The following is a 14,298-nucleotide window of genomic DNA, read 5'->3' as shown; positions in this document are numbered from 1 at the left end:
TACCTTAGATTGTAATGAGCATGTGTAGGCTTTGATTAGTGTTGGGCGGGTTTGTGAAGCCATGCTTTGTGCTGTTTTGTGGCTGTGATGTACTATTGATTTGAATTTTTAAATTCGGACCATTGTTAGACTATATGCCAATGATCAGAATATCACTTCAACAGGATGTAGAGGAATTCATTAGACTGATATGCAGTCCCCAGCTGAAGTGTTCTAGTAATGGGTTTCCTGTCTTGAGTTTCCTGTCCTCAGATTTGCAACAGTCATGTCTTTACTCTGATCATTTAACCTTATATTTTTGATAAGCTTCCTTTTGGTGTGTGGTAATTATAACATTAAATCTGTTCTTTATTATGTGCCTGTGAAGTATAGAGAAATAAGCAGCAATCTGTGATTGTTGGTATAATTGTTGGTCAGTTTGCTGGATCAATGCATGAAAATGCGACCACCCTTTCCTCACATCACTGAGCTCTGACCACCAGAAGCAAGCAAATCAACTGTGAATTATGTACTCTCTACCAGACAAGCGTGACCACAGTTTCAACCGGGGTCTGTTGTTGCATGATGGATTGGCTGTGTCATGCAGGGCAAAACCACAGTGCATTGATCATTCGCTGACTCCTGGGAGCATACTGAGATCTACATGTTGAAGAATACGTCTAAAAAAAGAACTAATAAATGAGAATATAGAATGAGTTGTTGTAAAACACACACACACACACACACACACCCCCACACACACACACACACACACACACACACACACACACACACACACACACACACATATATATATTTATAAAACCTTAATTTATTAAAGCCTATTTAATACATGAATTTCCAAGGCCTGTAAATATACATATCCATCTTCAGGTTGTAGTACATGTCTTTTTGCTGTGAAATCTTTCATAATTTCTTACAAAGCAAACATATAGTCATTAATAGTTCAATATTTCAACTTAAGTTTACATGATTATCTATTAATCTTTTATTTTGGGGGGGGGGGGGATTCCTGTTAAAATGTATTAAATATGACACAACTGGCTTTCGAAGAATAGTTATTTATTTATTTGGAATTCTTAATATTACATTTTGCCCCCCAAAGTTAAAACTACTGAGCTTTCATAAAGGCATTTAAATATCTTACTACAATATTATTGGGACAACTAATATTGATATGCATTTTTGTATGTCTGTTACTGTTATTAATTGGCCACATATAAATTTGAAAACTATACCAAATTGGATATTTTTCCTTAGGCCTGTTTTTTCTTCCTTGAATGTGAGCTACATTTGCATTATATCATACCATATATAGGCCAGATGTATCAAACATGATGATTTTCTTTTGTATTTTGACTAAAGGTTCAATAAAGTATTATGATTTACGATTTTTCTGCCTATTATTTGTCAGGCTTTAAAGAGCTAAATATTATTATATTAGCAACATGAGCAATAGTATGAGTATTTAAATTTTTTTATATTTTTAAAAGGATGACTCACTTATTGCCGCCTTCACTTATTTTCTCTGCTCTCTCTTTTAAGTCATTTTATAACAAGCCAGGTAAAAATGATCACTTAGTAAAGCGAAAGTACACTTCTGATGAAAAAGTGATGCTTGCTCATTCATGTCTTTAGTGCAAAGTCAAAAATATCTAGGAGTGCAAACCCCAGGCAATACTGTTGTTTGCGTTTAGGTAGACATTTAAATGGTAAATGTTGGTATGAGATGTTGTTCTGAATGCATGCAGCATTTGCAGTAAACTTTCAGTTGTTTATCTATTCATGCTTCTAGTTCATGTGATACAACACAAGTTTAAGTAGGCTTGAGAATGATTAGAACTCTGCTGGGCCAAAATAGCACTGGAGAGGTAATTGCACGGGGCTGGAGAGACCCTCCGGTCCCCGTTGATAGAAGACAATAAGAGTAACTTTGAGATCAGATGCATAATGCATAAGAACCTAATGACTGTAAATTATGATGCCTGAGCTTACTTGACTTTTAAACAAACACATCTGCATTAACACCAGTGGCTTTATGAAAATTAAACAAAATGAAACCAGCAACTCATTTCATTCTTTGACTACAGAAAATAATTATGAATCAATGTAAAATAATTCATAATATAGCATACCCTCTGCTGTCTTCTGTTTTTAGAAAACTACCAAAGCTTTCATTAAACTATATTTTATAAAGCAAATTCATTAAGTGACATCTTTCCACTAGAAATTATAGTTCCTGAAATTTAAAACGACCAATATAAATAAGATTTTTTTATGTAACTTAATAAATTTACTTTAAATTACATTTATGATCAAGTGTTTTAGGGTATTTGAGTTTTGTATATTTACTCGGGAACGTTTCCCGATTCCGGCACCATACACAACCCCCACCCCCTATCTCTCTCCCACTTTACTTCCTGTCAGCTCTGATCTGTCCTATTATAATATTAATAACATCAAAAATTGTGTGCCTCTAGTTTATTTATATAGCACATTTACAAACAGCAAAGGCCAACCAAAATGCTACACAAAAAAGATGAATAAAACAACACCAAAAAAAAAAAAAAAAGTCTATGACTATCACATCAAAAGCTGCTATGGTAAAGATAATTTGGTCAATAATAAATTCATATCAGATCAAAGTCAAACATTTCAACACTGTTCAACTGTTTTTGGACATGATTTCTTCAATCCATGAAAGATAATTGCTCACTTTAGTATAAACCCCATAATACCCAGGCTGGGCACATCCGTGACCCCATGACACAATACCGCCTATGAACCAACTTGTACTCTGTGTGTCAAAAAACGCATAGGGCCCTCCACTGTCCCCCTGGCAGGAGTCTTTTCCTCCATCAGAAATCCCAGCACAAATCATATTCTCTGTCACTACTAGTTTGCCTTTAGCTGTCACTGTGGCATCATATTTAGCCTTACAGTCCTCGAAATCAGTGACGGGCAAAAGTACGTACTGGAGATTACTGGTATATAACGTGGGTCTGTTTATATTTGACACACCCCATCCAGACACCTTCCCGACGTCATTAGCCTTCAAAACAAACCGCTCTTCCATCCCAGGCAAACACACAGGCATGACGGCTTTACTGACAGGTACCTTGTGCTCCAGTTTAATCAGGGCAATGTCATGGTTGAAGTTAATATCATCGTGATGGTACAGAGGGTGAATGAAGATTTTCTGTGGAATGCCAACTATAGCCTCGGTGTCATGTTGTTTGACTATTCCCATCTTCAGCTGCAGGTTGGAAGTATCTGTGTAGCTTTTCAGAACATGAGCAGCAGTGAGGACCCAGTTGTCTGAAACAAGAGAAGCTCCACCAATGAACCGCTGGCCCATTCGTATCATGACCTGCCAGGGAATCTCATTCTTTTTTGCATTCTCCCCGCCAATCACCTTAGACAGCTTGAGCTCAGGCTGGCCACAAACTGAAACACAGCAAACACCAAATCAGTATCTACTCCATTTTTATATATATCTTTATTTATTTATTTTTTTCCACATATGACATTGAAAATCTAACAGAGAAATGACACTGATATAAACTATGAGTAAAAAAAATTGGAAATTGTCTTTTCATTTTATTTTAATTATTGCTATTTTCCACATTTTAGAACAACCAAACTAATGGTTCTCAACCCTTTTTGACAATTTTCAAAGGCCTTATTAAGACCTGTCCCAGCTGCTTTACTGGATTTATAAAACTTTAATCACAATTTCTGTAAATTATTTTAGAGCTCCGCACAGAAAAAAAAAACAAAAAAAAACATATTCATTATAAAAATGCTCATGGAGTTAAGATTTTAATCATTTACATGACTTTTCCAAATCACACTTTACAGTTAGCCTTCCTCATAAATGCAGGTTTTCCAAGACTGTACTGGGAATTCTGGTTATTCACATACAAAAAATTTAGAAATGAAATGAAATGGAAATACTGAATTGGGTTGTAAAAAAATAAATAAATAATCAACATAATCCTATATTTGAGTCTGAGTCACCCCACTTTAGATTACAGCTCTGCACACTCTCAGGATTTTGACAAAATTCCAACTTTTCTGAACTTATAAAATAATTTTTGTTTTGCAAAGGAATTCAAAAGTAATTACTATTTATATTTGTCTACAGAACTCATTTGAGCTTTGGCCTTTTTGAGCAGCAGTTTTTTAAGATCATGAAAAATTGTCAAATGTGTCCATATGTTTGACGTAGTGTAATAAAACATGGTAGTGTTGAGTAAATAAAACTGACAAACAATATACATTAAACTCACTGGGTGAACATATCTGATGTATTTTTCCACCCAGCGCATCTCTCCAGTAGCCGTCATGTGAACAGGTATACACTCCTGATTTCAGAGAGAAAAAGATTAAGGCTCCTCCATACTGTAAACCTCCAGTGATGATGGATCTGTTGTACAATGTATTGCTATTCAAACACTACAACTTGCCCATTACCATTTGTTCCTTCCTTCAGTGTGTAGAATTCATTGCATGAATACTTGAGCACAGATTTATATGTGGTGGTGGTGAATTTCACACTTGCATTACACACTTCTACAGGATCTCCACAATCAACAACTGCAAAAGAGGGATATTTGGTCACTGACACAGTTTATAGACACAACAATTGTCAATGTTGGTGAAAGCATATCAGTATTTTATCTTGAGAGTCTGGTAATTCTGATAAAAAAATTTTTTTTGAGCGTTTTATGTTGATCGTTGCATTGAAAATGTTCAGTTGGTTCAACTAAAACACATTCAGTTCAAGAGAATTTGCAATGCAGCATGCCAACATAAAATTTTTAATTTTGACCTTCAAAATATTTTAAAAGGGTCCTATCAGTCCTATACCAGTTGTTTTTTCATACTCCTGTATTTTTATGAATATTTAATTTAATCAGCAACCGTTTAAGCAGATTTTCCCTGCAGAATAAGTTACTTTAAAAAAGCTAATTTAAATAAATACATACATACAAAAATTATTTCTCTAAAAACAAGTCACATAATTTTGTTTCTGATGTTTTGTTTTTAATTTACTTGCATTATTAGGGGTTTTCATGCAAAAAATGAAGAAAGGTATTATTATTATTGTAGTGTTAAGCTTTACTTTGTCATACATTTAACCAAATGCATTTTTTTTTTCATGGAAAATATGCTTTCCGTTATAAGTTTCATCACTAATTATTTTCTGAGTTTGCAGTAAGGCTTTCACTCACTTCAACTTGAAATGTCACCTCAGGTTTGAAAACGTACCTCCTCTTTGATACGTAAGTAAACCCCCATTGATGATTATACACACTTCATGCTTATCTGGAAATGTTGAACGACTTACTGATGCAGCGAGGCATTGGCCCATTCCAAAATCCACCCTTCAGGCATGTGGCTTGATAAAAGGGCAAAGCTTCTTCCCCCTAAAGATGCAAAAAGTCACTTTTAAGTTCACAAATAGCATACTAAGCCTCTTTTCTCAAATCTTCGAGAAAGTAAAAGGTTACCAGAATTAACTCATAGCCCAGATCACACGTGACATTGAAAGTGTCCGTCATGATGTACTGAGACTTCTGGGGCTGAATACTTCCGTGTTGAGGAGCCACAGGGTTTGGACATGGCTGCGCTATGAGAGCAGAGAACAGTGAGCACTGGTAATGAATACATACATGCTGGAAAACGTGTCATTTAAATGTTATTCTTAATGCATCATGTATAAAATGTCTTTTCAGACAGCTATCAGATCTGAATCCCTGCTCTTTTTTTTTTTTGGTAGCGTTCACATTATTCATCATTTTATATAATTTTTTTTGCACAACACTGTGCTTTATAGGAGTAGGCGGGTGCTTAAGAGCTACAGTTGACTTGTTGAGATCCTCTGGTTTGTGGAGATTTCTTTGCAGAAAAATGTGTAATGTATTTTTTCTTAGTTTTTACTTATATTGAAGAGAAAAGGGTGTTGTAAACTACCTGTGCTGGTATACTTGATCTTCCAGCCTTTGTTTTTCCCTGAGTGATCTGAGCGGAAGGTCACATGCACTTTGTGAGCTCCCGTCTCTATTTTTCTTGGTGGGGTCTTGCCACAAAATGGCCCGTACTCCCTTCCACCTGCGGTGATCTTAAAAAAACAACTGTTTGAATTGTCAGTGTATACAAATGGCAACAGATAAACAAGTCTCTTGGGAGGTGGGAGGGTGAGGAGAAATAATAGGCGGTTGTGGAGGCCATGAGAGAGCATACATTATGTATTCAACAGCCTTCAGGTCAGTGATTAGTGGAGTAGTCTGATGCTTAACACCATTGCTGAGGGGGGAAAAAGGCTAAACTGAAAGACTGCAGTTATAACAAGCTGTTAAACACCATAAAAAGGGATTGGATTTAGCCATTAAGATCAAATGAGCTTTGATGCAGGGCATAAAAATCAGTGCTGAAAGTAAACACTCTTAAACACTTCTCATGCTTATTTTCATGGAGAGCCAATCTTATGTATGTAAACCACTCTAAAATCAATCTTTCTTAACACCCAACATGGACACTAGAAGGCATATTATATCTCTCTTCAAACAGTACTTGTACTGTAAACAATCTTCCTTAAGCTATAGAATATAGCTCAGTATATATACGTATATATACACGACTCTTTGTGGGGATTCTATGAAACATATACAATATTTTATATTTTATTCGATACACATTAATGTGCTAACTGTCTTATAGTTCTTTTTTTGTAGTTATTCTGCGCTTTAATAGTTGTATTATGTTAAAATCTGTGTATTTTATGATGGGGATCACACAAAAATCACACTATAATTAATATTTTTTAAATAGCAAAACTTAAGCATGAATATTTCTCAGACGTTGCCAAAAAAGCGTCAGAACATATTGTTTTAATTATGTTAACTAAATTAAACAACCATTCTTAACAATTGACTTATAAACTGTAAATATTAACAGTGTTATAGGCATTTTTGAAAAACCATTTTAACTTTTTTAACAGAAAAGGTAAAAAGCACTTGTTCTGCATGCTTTCCAAAAGGTCAGAAATTAAAATTTTAGGTCCATGCAGCTGCCTTTAACAAATCATAATAGTTTGTCTTTTTTCTTTTTTTTTACACATATTCCACAACACATCAGAGTTTTGACACTTTTCAGGCATGTTCATGGCCCTAAATGAGAAAGGTCACAAAATGTCAAGAAAAACATCATAGGTTAGCCAGTATTTTCAATGACTCAAACAATTAGTCAAACTGACCCACACTATAACATAAAGTTCACGCAAAAATGAAAAATTCTGTCATTCATGTTGTTCCAAAAAATTGGAATGTGAACCGTTCCATATAATCTAAACAAAACCATGTAATGTGGGTCTTTAAATTCTTCTCACAAATGTGCACACACATATTATTATGGCTTTTGTTTAAAGTTTGAACTACCATTCTAGCTGGAGTGCTGTCAGTGTTTGTTGATTGTGAAATGACCAACCTTGAGGAAGTCATAAGGGCAGTGGATTTCAGGATGGGTCTCCACATCAAATACGTCCTGGAAGTCAAGGGTCACTTGGAAGCCTTCCATCAAACTGATAGTGTAATCACACTGGCTCATCTTGGGGTAAACACCTGGGTACTCTGGACTGCTCAGTTCTCCTGACCTCTTCTGAAACACCTGCCCACTACACTCAGCTACAGTGGGGGGAAAAAATGCATTTTCACACCAACTGGGAATTGTCATAAGCACACACACATATGGTTAACACAACTATCCATGCCACATTTAACACTGAGGGCTGCAGGAAATTGCAACATTGATTTGGGAAGCTCAGAAGTAAATAAACCTTTCCACCTGTAAAATGGCCAGATAAATGGCTTTTCAGAGTGACATTTATGAACAGTTACAAACATTAGATGTGTGGCAATTTTGGCAACTTTGGCAAATACAAACTTTTTACAGCAAAAACACTTGTCAGATAGAAATAGTCACTGCAGTGCAATTTTCAGGTAATAAATTCAGGTTGCTATTATTTTAGCTTTTATGCAGACACAGCATATAAATGAACCTCTTTACTCAAACCTTAACAACTTTAGATGCAAGAATTGCAAGATGCCTCAGATTATCGCTGTTTATATTCACTGCATGCTATTGCCAACTAAACTGTGTATTATTAAATGTATTTAGGACTCTAGGGCTTTGATAGATTTATGATTGAAAAATCTGTTGGTAGTTGATTCAATTTCAGATAGAATAACAAGACATATATATTCAATTGTGCCTGTTTATTTGTGAGCACAGCACTTCAACAAATCTAGGAATAGTTCACCCCAACATAAAAATTCCATCATCAACTTCAGGATGCTGCAGGCATATTTGACTGACTTTCTTTCATGTAACACAAAAGAAGAAATTTTGAAAACTTTCTTGTTTGCTTTTTTTTCCATGCCATTAAAATCAATGGGGATTGGAGCTTTATGCATATATTTTTTTGCATGTATGCATTTGGCAGATGCTTTTATCCAAAGCAACTTACACTGGATTCAAAATTCAAAATTAAAATTAAATTTATGCATTTAGCAGACACTATTATCCAAAGCGACTTACAGTGCATTCAGGTTATCAATTTTTAACTATCATGTGTTCCCGGGGTATCAAACCCCCAACCTTGCGCTTGCTTGCTTGCTAACGCAATGCTCTACCACTTGAGCTACAGGAACACAGGTACATGTGTTCCTGTAGGATTCAACGTACATGTTTAATTAGTTCTTGTTTTCCCTGAGGATTGAACCCATGACCTTTGTGTTGCTAGCACAATGCTCTACTGTTTAAACTACGGGATGGCTTTAAAGGATGCAAAAGTAGAGTAAAAGGTTCAAAATAATTATTTATTATAAAAGCAACATTTACTAAAACACTATTTATTCATGGCAACTCTTGACATACACCAAAGCAAATTCATGAAAGAAGCAGTTATGGCTGATTCGGGAACAAATGAATCTTTTGATTTAAATCTTTTAAACAAATCAGCTGATTCAGTATGAATGAATCACTCAAGAACTGATTTAATGCTCCAATAATAGCGGTTCTCAAGTGAACAGGAAGATTTTCAGTGAATATTTCTCACACAAAGCTACCAAATGACTTTAGAAGACTTGGAATATCCCATAATTCACATTTAGATCAAATGTATCCACCAAAGAGAGAACATTATACAGGTTTGGAACATTGAGGTTGAGTAAACGATGACAGAATTTTTATTTTTGGCCAAACTATTAATTTAATAAATGGATCCCAACAAGTGCAGATGCTACAAATAATTGTGATAAATGGGGAATTTCAGTTGAGAAGGGCAACGGTATACTAATTCATATGATTAAATGATTCAGACACAAGTCATTGTTTCTGTCGTCCCTTCTGCGCAATATGATGTGATGTTGCAAAGAAAAACAATTAAGAGGCATGTCTAGGCTAGTAATTGTGATTAATTACCCACCATTAGCACAGCATACAGCTCTAAACAGGTATCAATTATCAACTGATTCCTATAACACTGTTCCCTCAGGAACCAATGGTAATTAACCTGGACTCGCTTAGAGTGACAGAGATCAACTGCTTTATACAGGCAGACTAGTGAGACGCTGCCCACTGTATCATCAGTCTGTTTCAGAAGCAAACTTCAGGCTAAAGCCAGTTAGCGCTGTCCAGAACCGCAGTTAACATTAGCACTTTACATGATGAGGTTTTAGGGACTAATCAATTTCTGCCAAAAGTTTTCACAACCTGAGGGGAAGTCGAAAATGTACATTTGTCTATTCGAAACCCTACACAAGCCCTACTTACAGTATATCGAAAAATGCCATGCATTTAGTTGCAGCAACCCTATCGATGATATAACAAACCTCTATTTTGTGACTCTGTATTCTGCTCGATTATAAGCTATGCTAGCTCAATCAAGAGCTGTTGACAGGGCTGATAGATAGTGTGTGGTGAGCCGTGGCTGCCCAGCCTGCTACTGTGACTGCCGTTTCAACAGGTCTGTGATGCACACTACTCACTACTGGAGTATAAATCAGTATTGAGCTGTAAGACAATATTTCCTTAAAATACATGTTAGATATTATAGATAATGTATTATTATAGATAAGATTAAAGACAAAGAGACAGCCTGTTGCTCATTTATGCATTTTTTACTGGATACAGACCAAGATCAGTGATAAAAGTATTATAATAAATTGTCAACAATTGAATTAAATTGTGATTATAATAATCTGTTTTATTTTTTAGAGTGCAAGGTCGCTTCACAAAGATTATGCTTTAAAAAGAATTATGTTTTTCTAAATCCTTCTCATTTCCTTTGTTCTGTGGAACACCCAAAATCTATATTTTTAGTATCCATACAATGAAAGTATATGGAGTCCAATGTTGTTTTTTTATTATATGCAGATTGAAACATTGAGTTTTTAAAGTTCTTCTTTTGTGTTTTGTGAAATACAGTCATACAAGTTTAGAAACAAAATCAAAGTGGGGGCGATTAAACGATGACAAAATTGTGAACTATCCCTTTAAGAGAGCTTTTAGTTGCACAATCAAAGAGTTTTTATCAATCAGGTAACCAGTAATGGAATCTATGCACAATCACTTTTGTGTTTATCTTCATTGGCAACCACAATTTCTGATGCAGCACAAGTGCATGGAAACTGTGAGACAATTAACACAAAATTAAATCTTGGAATGTGACAAGACAAGACAAAAACAGGTATGTAAAGCTCTTACTTAAATGTTATGGTTTAATATACTATATAATAATATAATGTAATTATTTTTCATAGACAGTTAATAGAAATATGCTTGAAGTAGTTTGCTACTTAGTTAGTAGTTTACTATGAGAGAATACAACAGTTGTAGCGGTAATGCACAGGCAGTCAACATGCATAGAATCTTAGTGTCTCAGTGCTTAACATGCTATTTCTAATATATTTATAGTAACAACCTTTTTATTTGGTGAAAATGAGCATGTACAAAATATTACAAAATGCCCAATATATTTTATAATCAATGAACAGAAAATCTACAGGCCAGAGGTTTCATATTTTCTGGCATCTGGTGTCTTACCAGGGCAGTGTCTTTTATCAGCGTGGAGTTGGTATCCCAATCTGCAAGTGCAGTAAAAGCCCCCCACATAATTATGGCAATTATGGTCACACACAGGCTCTCCATCCACAGTGCTCAGGCACTCATCAATGTCTGTAAAGAGTAAAAGGAGGCCGTTTAGCAACAATTTGGGCTTCCACTAAGATCACATCTATGATCAAATGGTATATATATATATAATCTATTTAATTTGAGAAGACAATATACAATATTATAAACATTATAAAAAGTAAATATTCGATTTTTTTTAAATATCATATTAAATGCATTTATTTTATATCTAGTTTAAAACTAAGCCTTTACAGCAAGAGGTGACAGTAAAAGAGAGGAACAATCATGCTGTGAGAGAGATAGTCATGCTATAAATGTATTGTTTCCATCACCTTCGGTGGAAAAAAAAGCCTGGAAGCCTGTGAATCGGTCCTCGTTTGAGTAATCTGATCTGAAGAGCACGGACATGGTGTTGGTGGCAGAATAGATGATGGTGTTTTTGGGTGCATCACCGTAATTTTTCTCTGCCTCACCACAGAACCGGACTGTGTCATTTCCTTCTGTGAACACCTGGAAAGTTTCGGCAAATAGTAATTATTACAAGCACAATTTGGTATCCTGTATTGCATATAACAAGCATGCTAGGAACTTCATTAGGAACTATGCAGCAGTCATATTGTGAATTTCATTTCATGATAGAGAGGTTAAATCAAATGTTTAACATGAGTATTCTGCTATAATCTGGCAAATGGTGCAGTTTAATGATAAAGCTCTAATCCTAAAATTACATTTTACCACCTTTGTGAATTCATAGATCAAGAAAATATATATATTTACATACAATAAAGCTGACTTTGAAATGATTGTAGGTTCTTAGGGGGAATTTTTTTTAAAAATCGGAAATGGACTGAACATTACTAACAAGGTTAAACCTTGTTGACATTTCAGTCAATCATCTAACAGATTCCTGATTGAAGTCTGACTTGGATTTGCATGGGCAAAGAATGCATTCAAGTTTTTCTCATTTAAAACTGCAGTTATTTTTATTCAAATCCAAGACATCTCCCAACTTCTTTTTAAATTAATTTTATTATAAATAATTATTTTAATTGATTAAAGTATATCTAATTAAATTATATAGATTATAATTTATTTTGTAAACATACCATAAGGAAATTCTTTTCCCAGAGGTAGTATGAATATAATAAAAGCTTGATGGCATTGATTGCAGATTCACTTATGATTTCATTGAATTACTATCCTGAAATATAAAGTCTAATCTTGAATAGTAACTCATGCACTTTGATATGTATATATTCCTCCTTAAAATTCCCCATGTTTTAAGATCTGTCTTACCTGAACGTAGTCATATTCGCAGCGATGAGAAGGCTCCAGGCTAAAATATGTGAAGTAGAGACGTATTCTGTGCCCCTCTGGTCCTGTGATATTCCACACCATACGCTTGTTGTTAGGATAGACATTTGGGAAGTTTGGTGAGGTGAAGCTTCCAAATAGACCTGTCAGCTGTGAGCCAAATGCTAATGGAAGCAGGGTGACGAATGCCAAAGATACTCTAAAACAGCAGCAAAACAAAAAGGTGATAACGTATTGAAGCTTTCACAATCCAGACACATTAAACCGAAACATGGGGGGAACTGTTCCCACTCCACAGTGAACACATTTGAACACTTTGCATACCTGTTCATTATTCCAGAACCCCACAGTCTTCAGTTCATCTCACAAAAAAATGTCCTAATCACCTCTGCAGAACTCTAAAGTCCTCCAGGTTAAAGACCTAGCAGAATAAACGGCTCTGTGCAAACACAGCACTGAACAACAACAGTGCTTTTGGTTTTCATCACTGTCTACTTTGTCAAATGTTAGTATCAACTATTGAATTAAAGACATATCAGTAGAAAAGTTAACCTTTGTCATCATGCTTGATATCTCCTTTATTCTCCTTAAAACTAGATTTACAATAAAACATAAAAAAAGAAAGAAAGCAGTAATCAAATTTGCATTTGATTAATTAAACATATGATTAATCCTGGAATTTATGTTGACTATAAAAGTCAGAATTAATTTACATTTAAATGAAAGCAACTGACAGCAAATGAACTCTTGTTTTTGCAATGTGTCCTTCTGACCAGTCGTCAATAATAGATTTTTTTTGTGTATGTGTTTGTGTGTGTACAGACAGACACAACTTTGGTTTGTAGAAAAAAGAAAAAAAAAATCCTACTAACAAACTTGCTTTAGCTTTCAAAGGTTTTTTCCAAACTGTATGTTTATTTAAATATACAGAGGGGTCCAACGTCTGATACCACATGAAAAAAATCAACTTAGAGAAAATAAAATGAAGGATTTTAAAAGTGGTTAAACAAAGGTCTCTAATCAGATACATCAAGTAAATGTGTAAAATGTTTTTAATTATTTAACTGAGCTTTCCACTCAGTATTTTATATATATACAAAATTTGAAATTTGCACAACTGAATTTTTACTATAGTGATCTCAGACCTCACCTCAATGTACATTTTGGATCTTCATCAACACAGAGTCATTGTAATATTACAAAATTAACAGGCGACCACAATCCAGTAACACTGAGATATTATAAAGGTATTATAAAATTACTTTTTTGACACCAATTGTTGATCACTTTTGGGCGTGTTGTGATAATGACTAAGAGACGTTGAAAATGTATTAAAGGGAAACGTAGAAGAGTCACACTAATATGAAAAAGTATTTACAGCTCTATGACATTTTCAGACATATGAACTGTGATGTGCCACAGGCAGATGTTTGTGATGAAAAAACAACAGGTGACACTGAAAGCCTGTCGCCGTCGCATGTGCCAATTACCTTGAGAGCAGAATTAATTTGAAATGTCTTTGTAATGCTACAGTCCCTTTCATTTAAACCTTTTGGCACAGAATGAGATGGTTATTTAATTATTTTTTAAAAAAGAGTGAGAAAGAGAGAGAGAAAGAGTAAGTGGGTGAGCAAGGTAGAGAGAGACAGAATGAATAAAGCGACAAATGTTCCATAAGCAAGCTTATAATAGACCCCTCATTTCCAATACACTACGCTGGTAATGCTTAATGTATGAGGAGATTACAATAATTATCCTCATAAACGACAATGGTAATTTCCAGCT

At 34.8% G+C, this 14,298-nt stretch overlaps 1 protein-coding gene across 1 annotated transcript; it reads right to left on the bottom strand.

Moving 5' to 3' along the window:
* Positions 1 to 2,469: 2,469 nt before the first annotated feature.
* On the bottom strand, positions 2,470 to 12,997 carry LOC132118298 (mannan-binding lectin serine protease 2-like). Its single transcript, XM_059528045.1, has 11 exons — positions 12,838 to 12,997; positions 12,496 to 12,712; positions 11,532 to 11,709; positions 11,110 to 11,241; positions 7,492 to 7,688; positions 5,980 to 6,127; positions 5,517 to 5,635; positions 5,354 to 5,432; positions 4,477 to 4,599; positions 4,293 to 4,367; positions 2,470 to 3,447 (listed from the first exon to the last, which is right to left on the bottom strand). The coding sequence occupies exons 1-11, from the start codon at positions 12,843 to 12,845 to the stop codon at positions 2,666 to 2,668; spliced, it is 2,058 nt and encodes a 685-aa protein (XP_059384028.1). The 5' UTR covers positions 12,846 to 12,997; the 3' UTR covers positions 2,470 to 2,665.
* Between the last annotated feature and the right edge of the window lie 1,301 nt (positions 12,998 to 14,298).

Source organism: Carassius carassius, chromosome 37, assembly GCF_963082965.1.
Source record: "Carassius carassius chromosome 37, fCarCar2.1, whole genome shotgun sequence".
NCBI classification, from domain to species: Eukaryota; Metazoa; Chordata; class Actinopteri; order Cypriniformes; family Cyprinidae; genus Carassius; species Carassius carassius.
The sequence above is the reverse complement of the archived record's forward strand: the minus strand, read 5'-3'. Positions and strand labels throughout refer to the sequence as shown.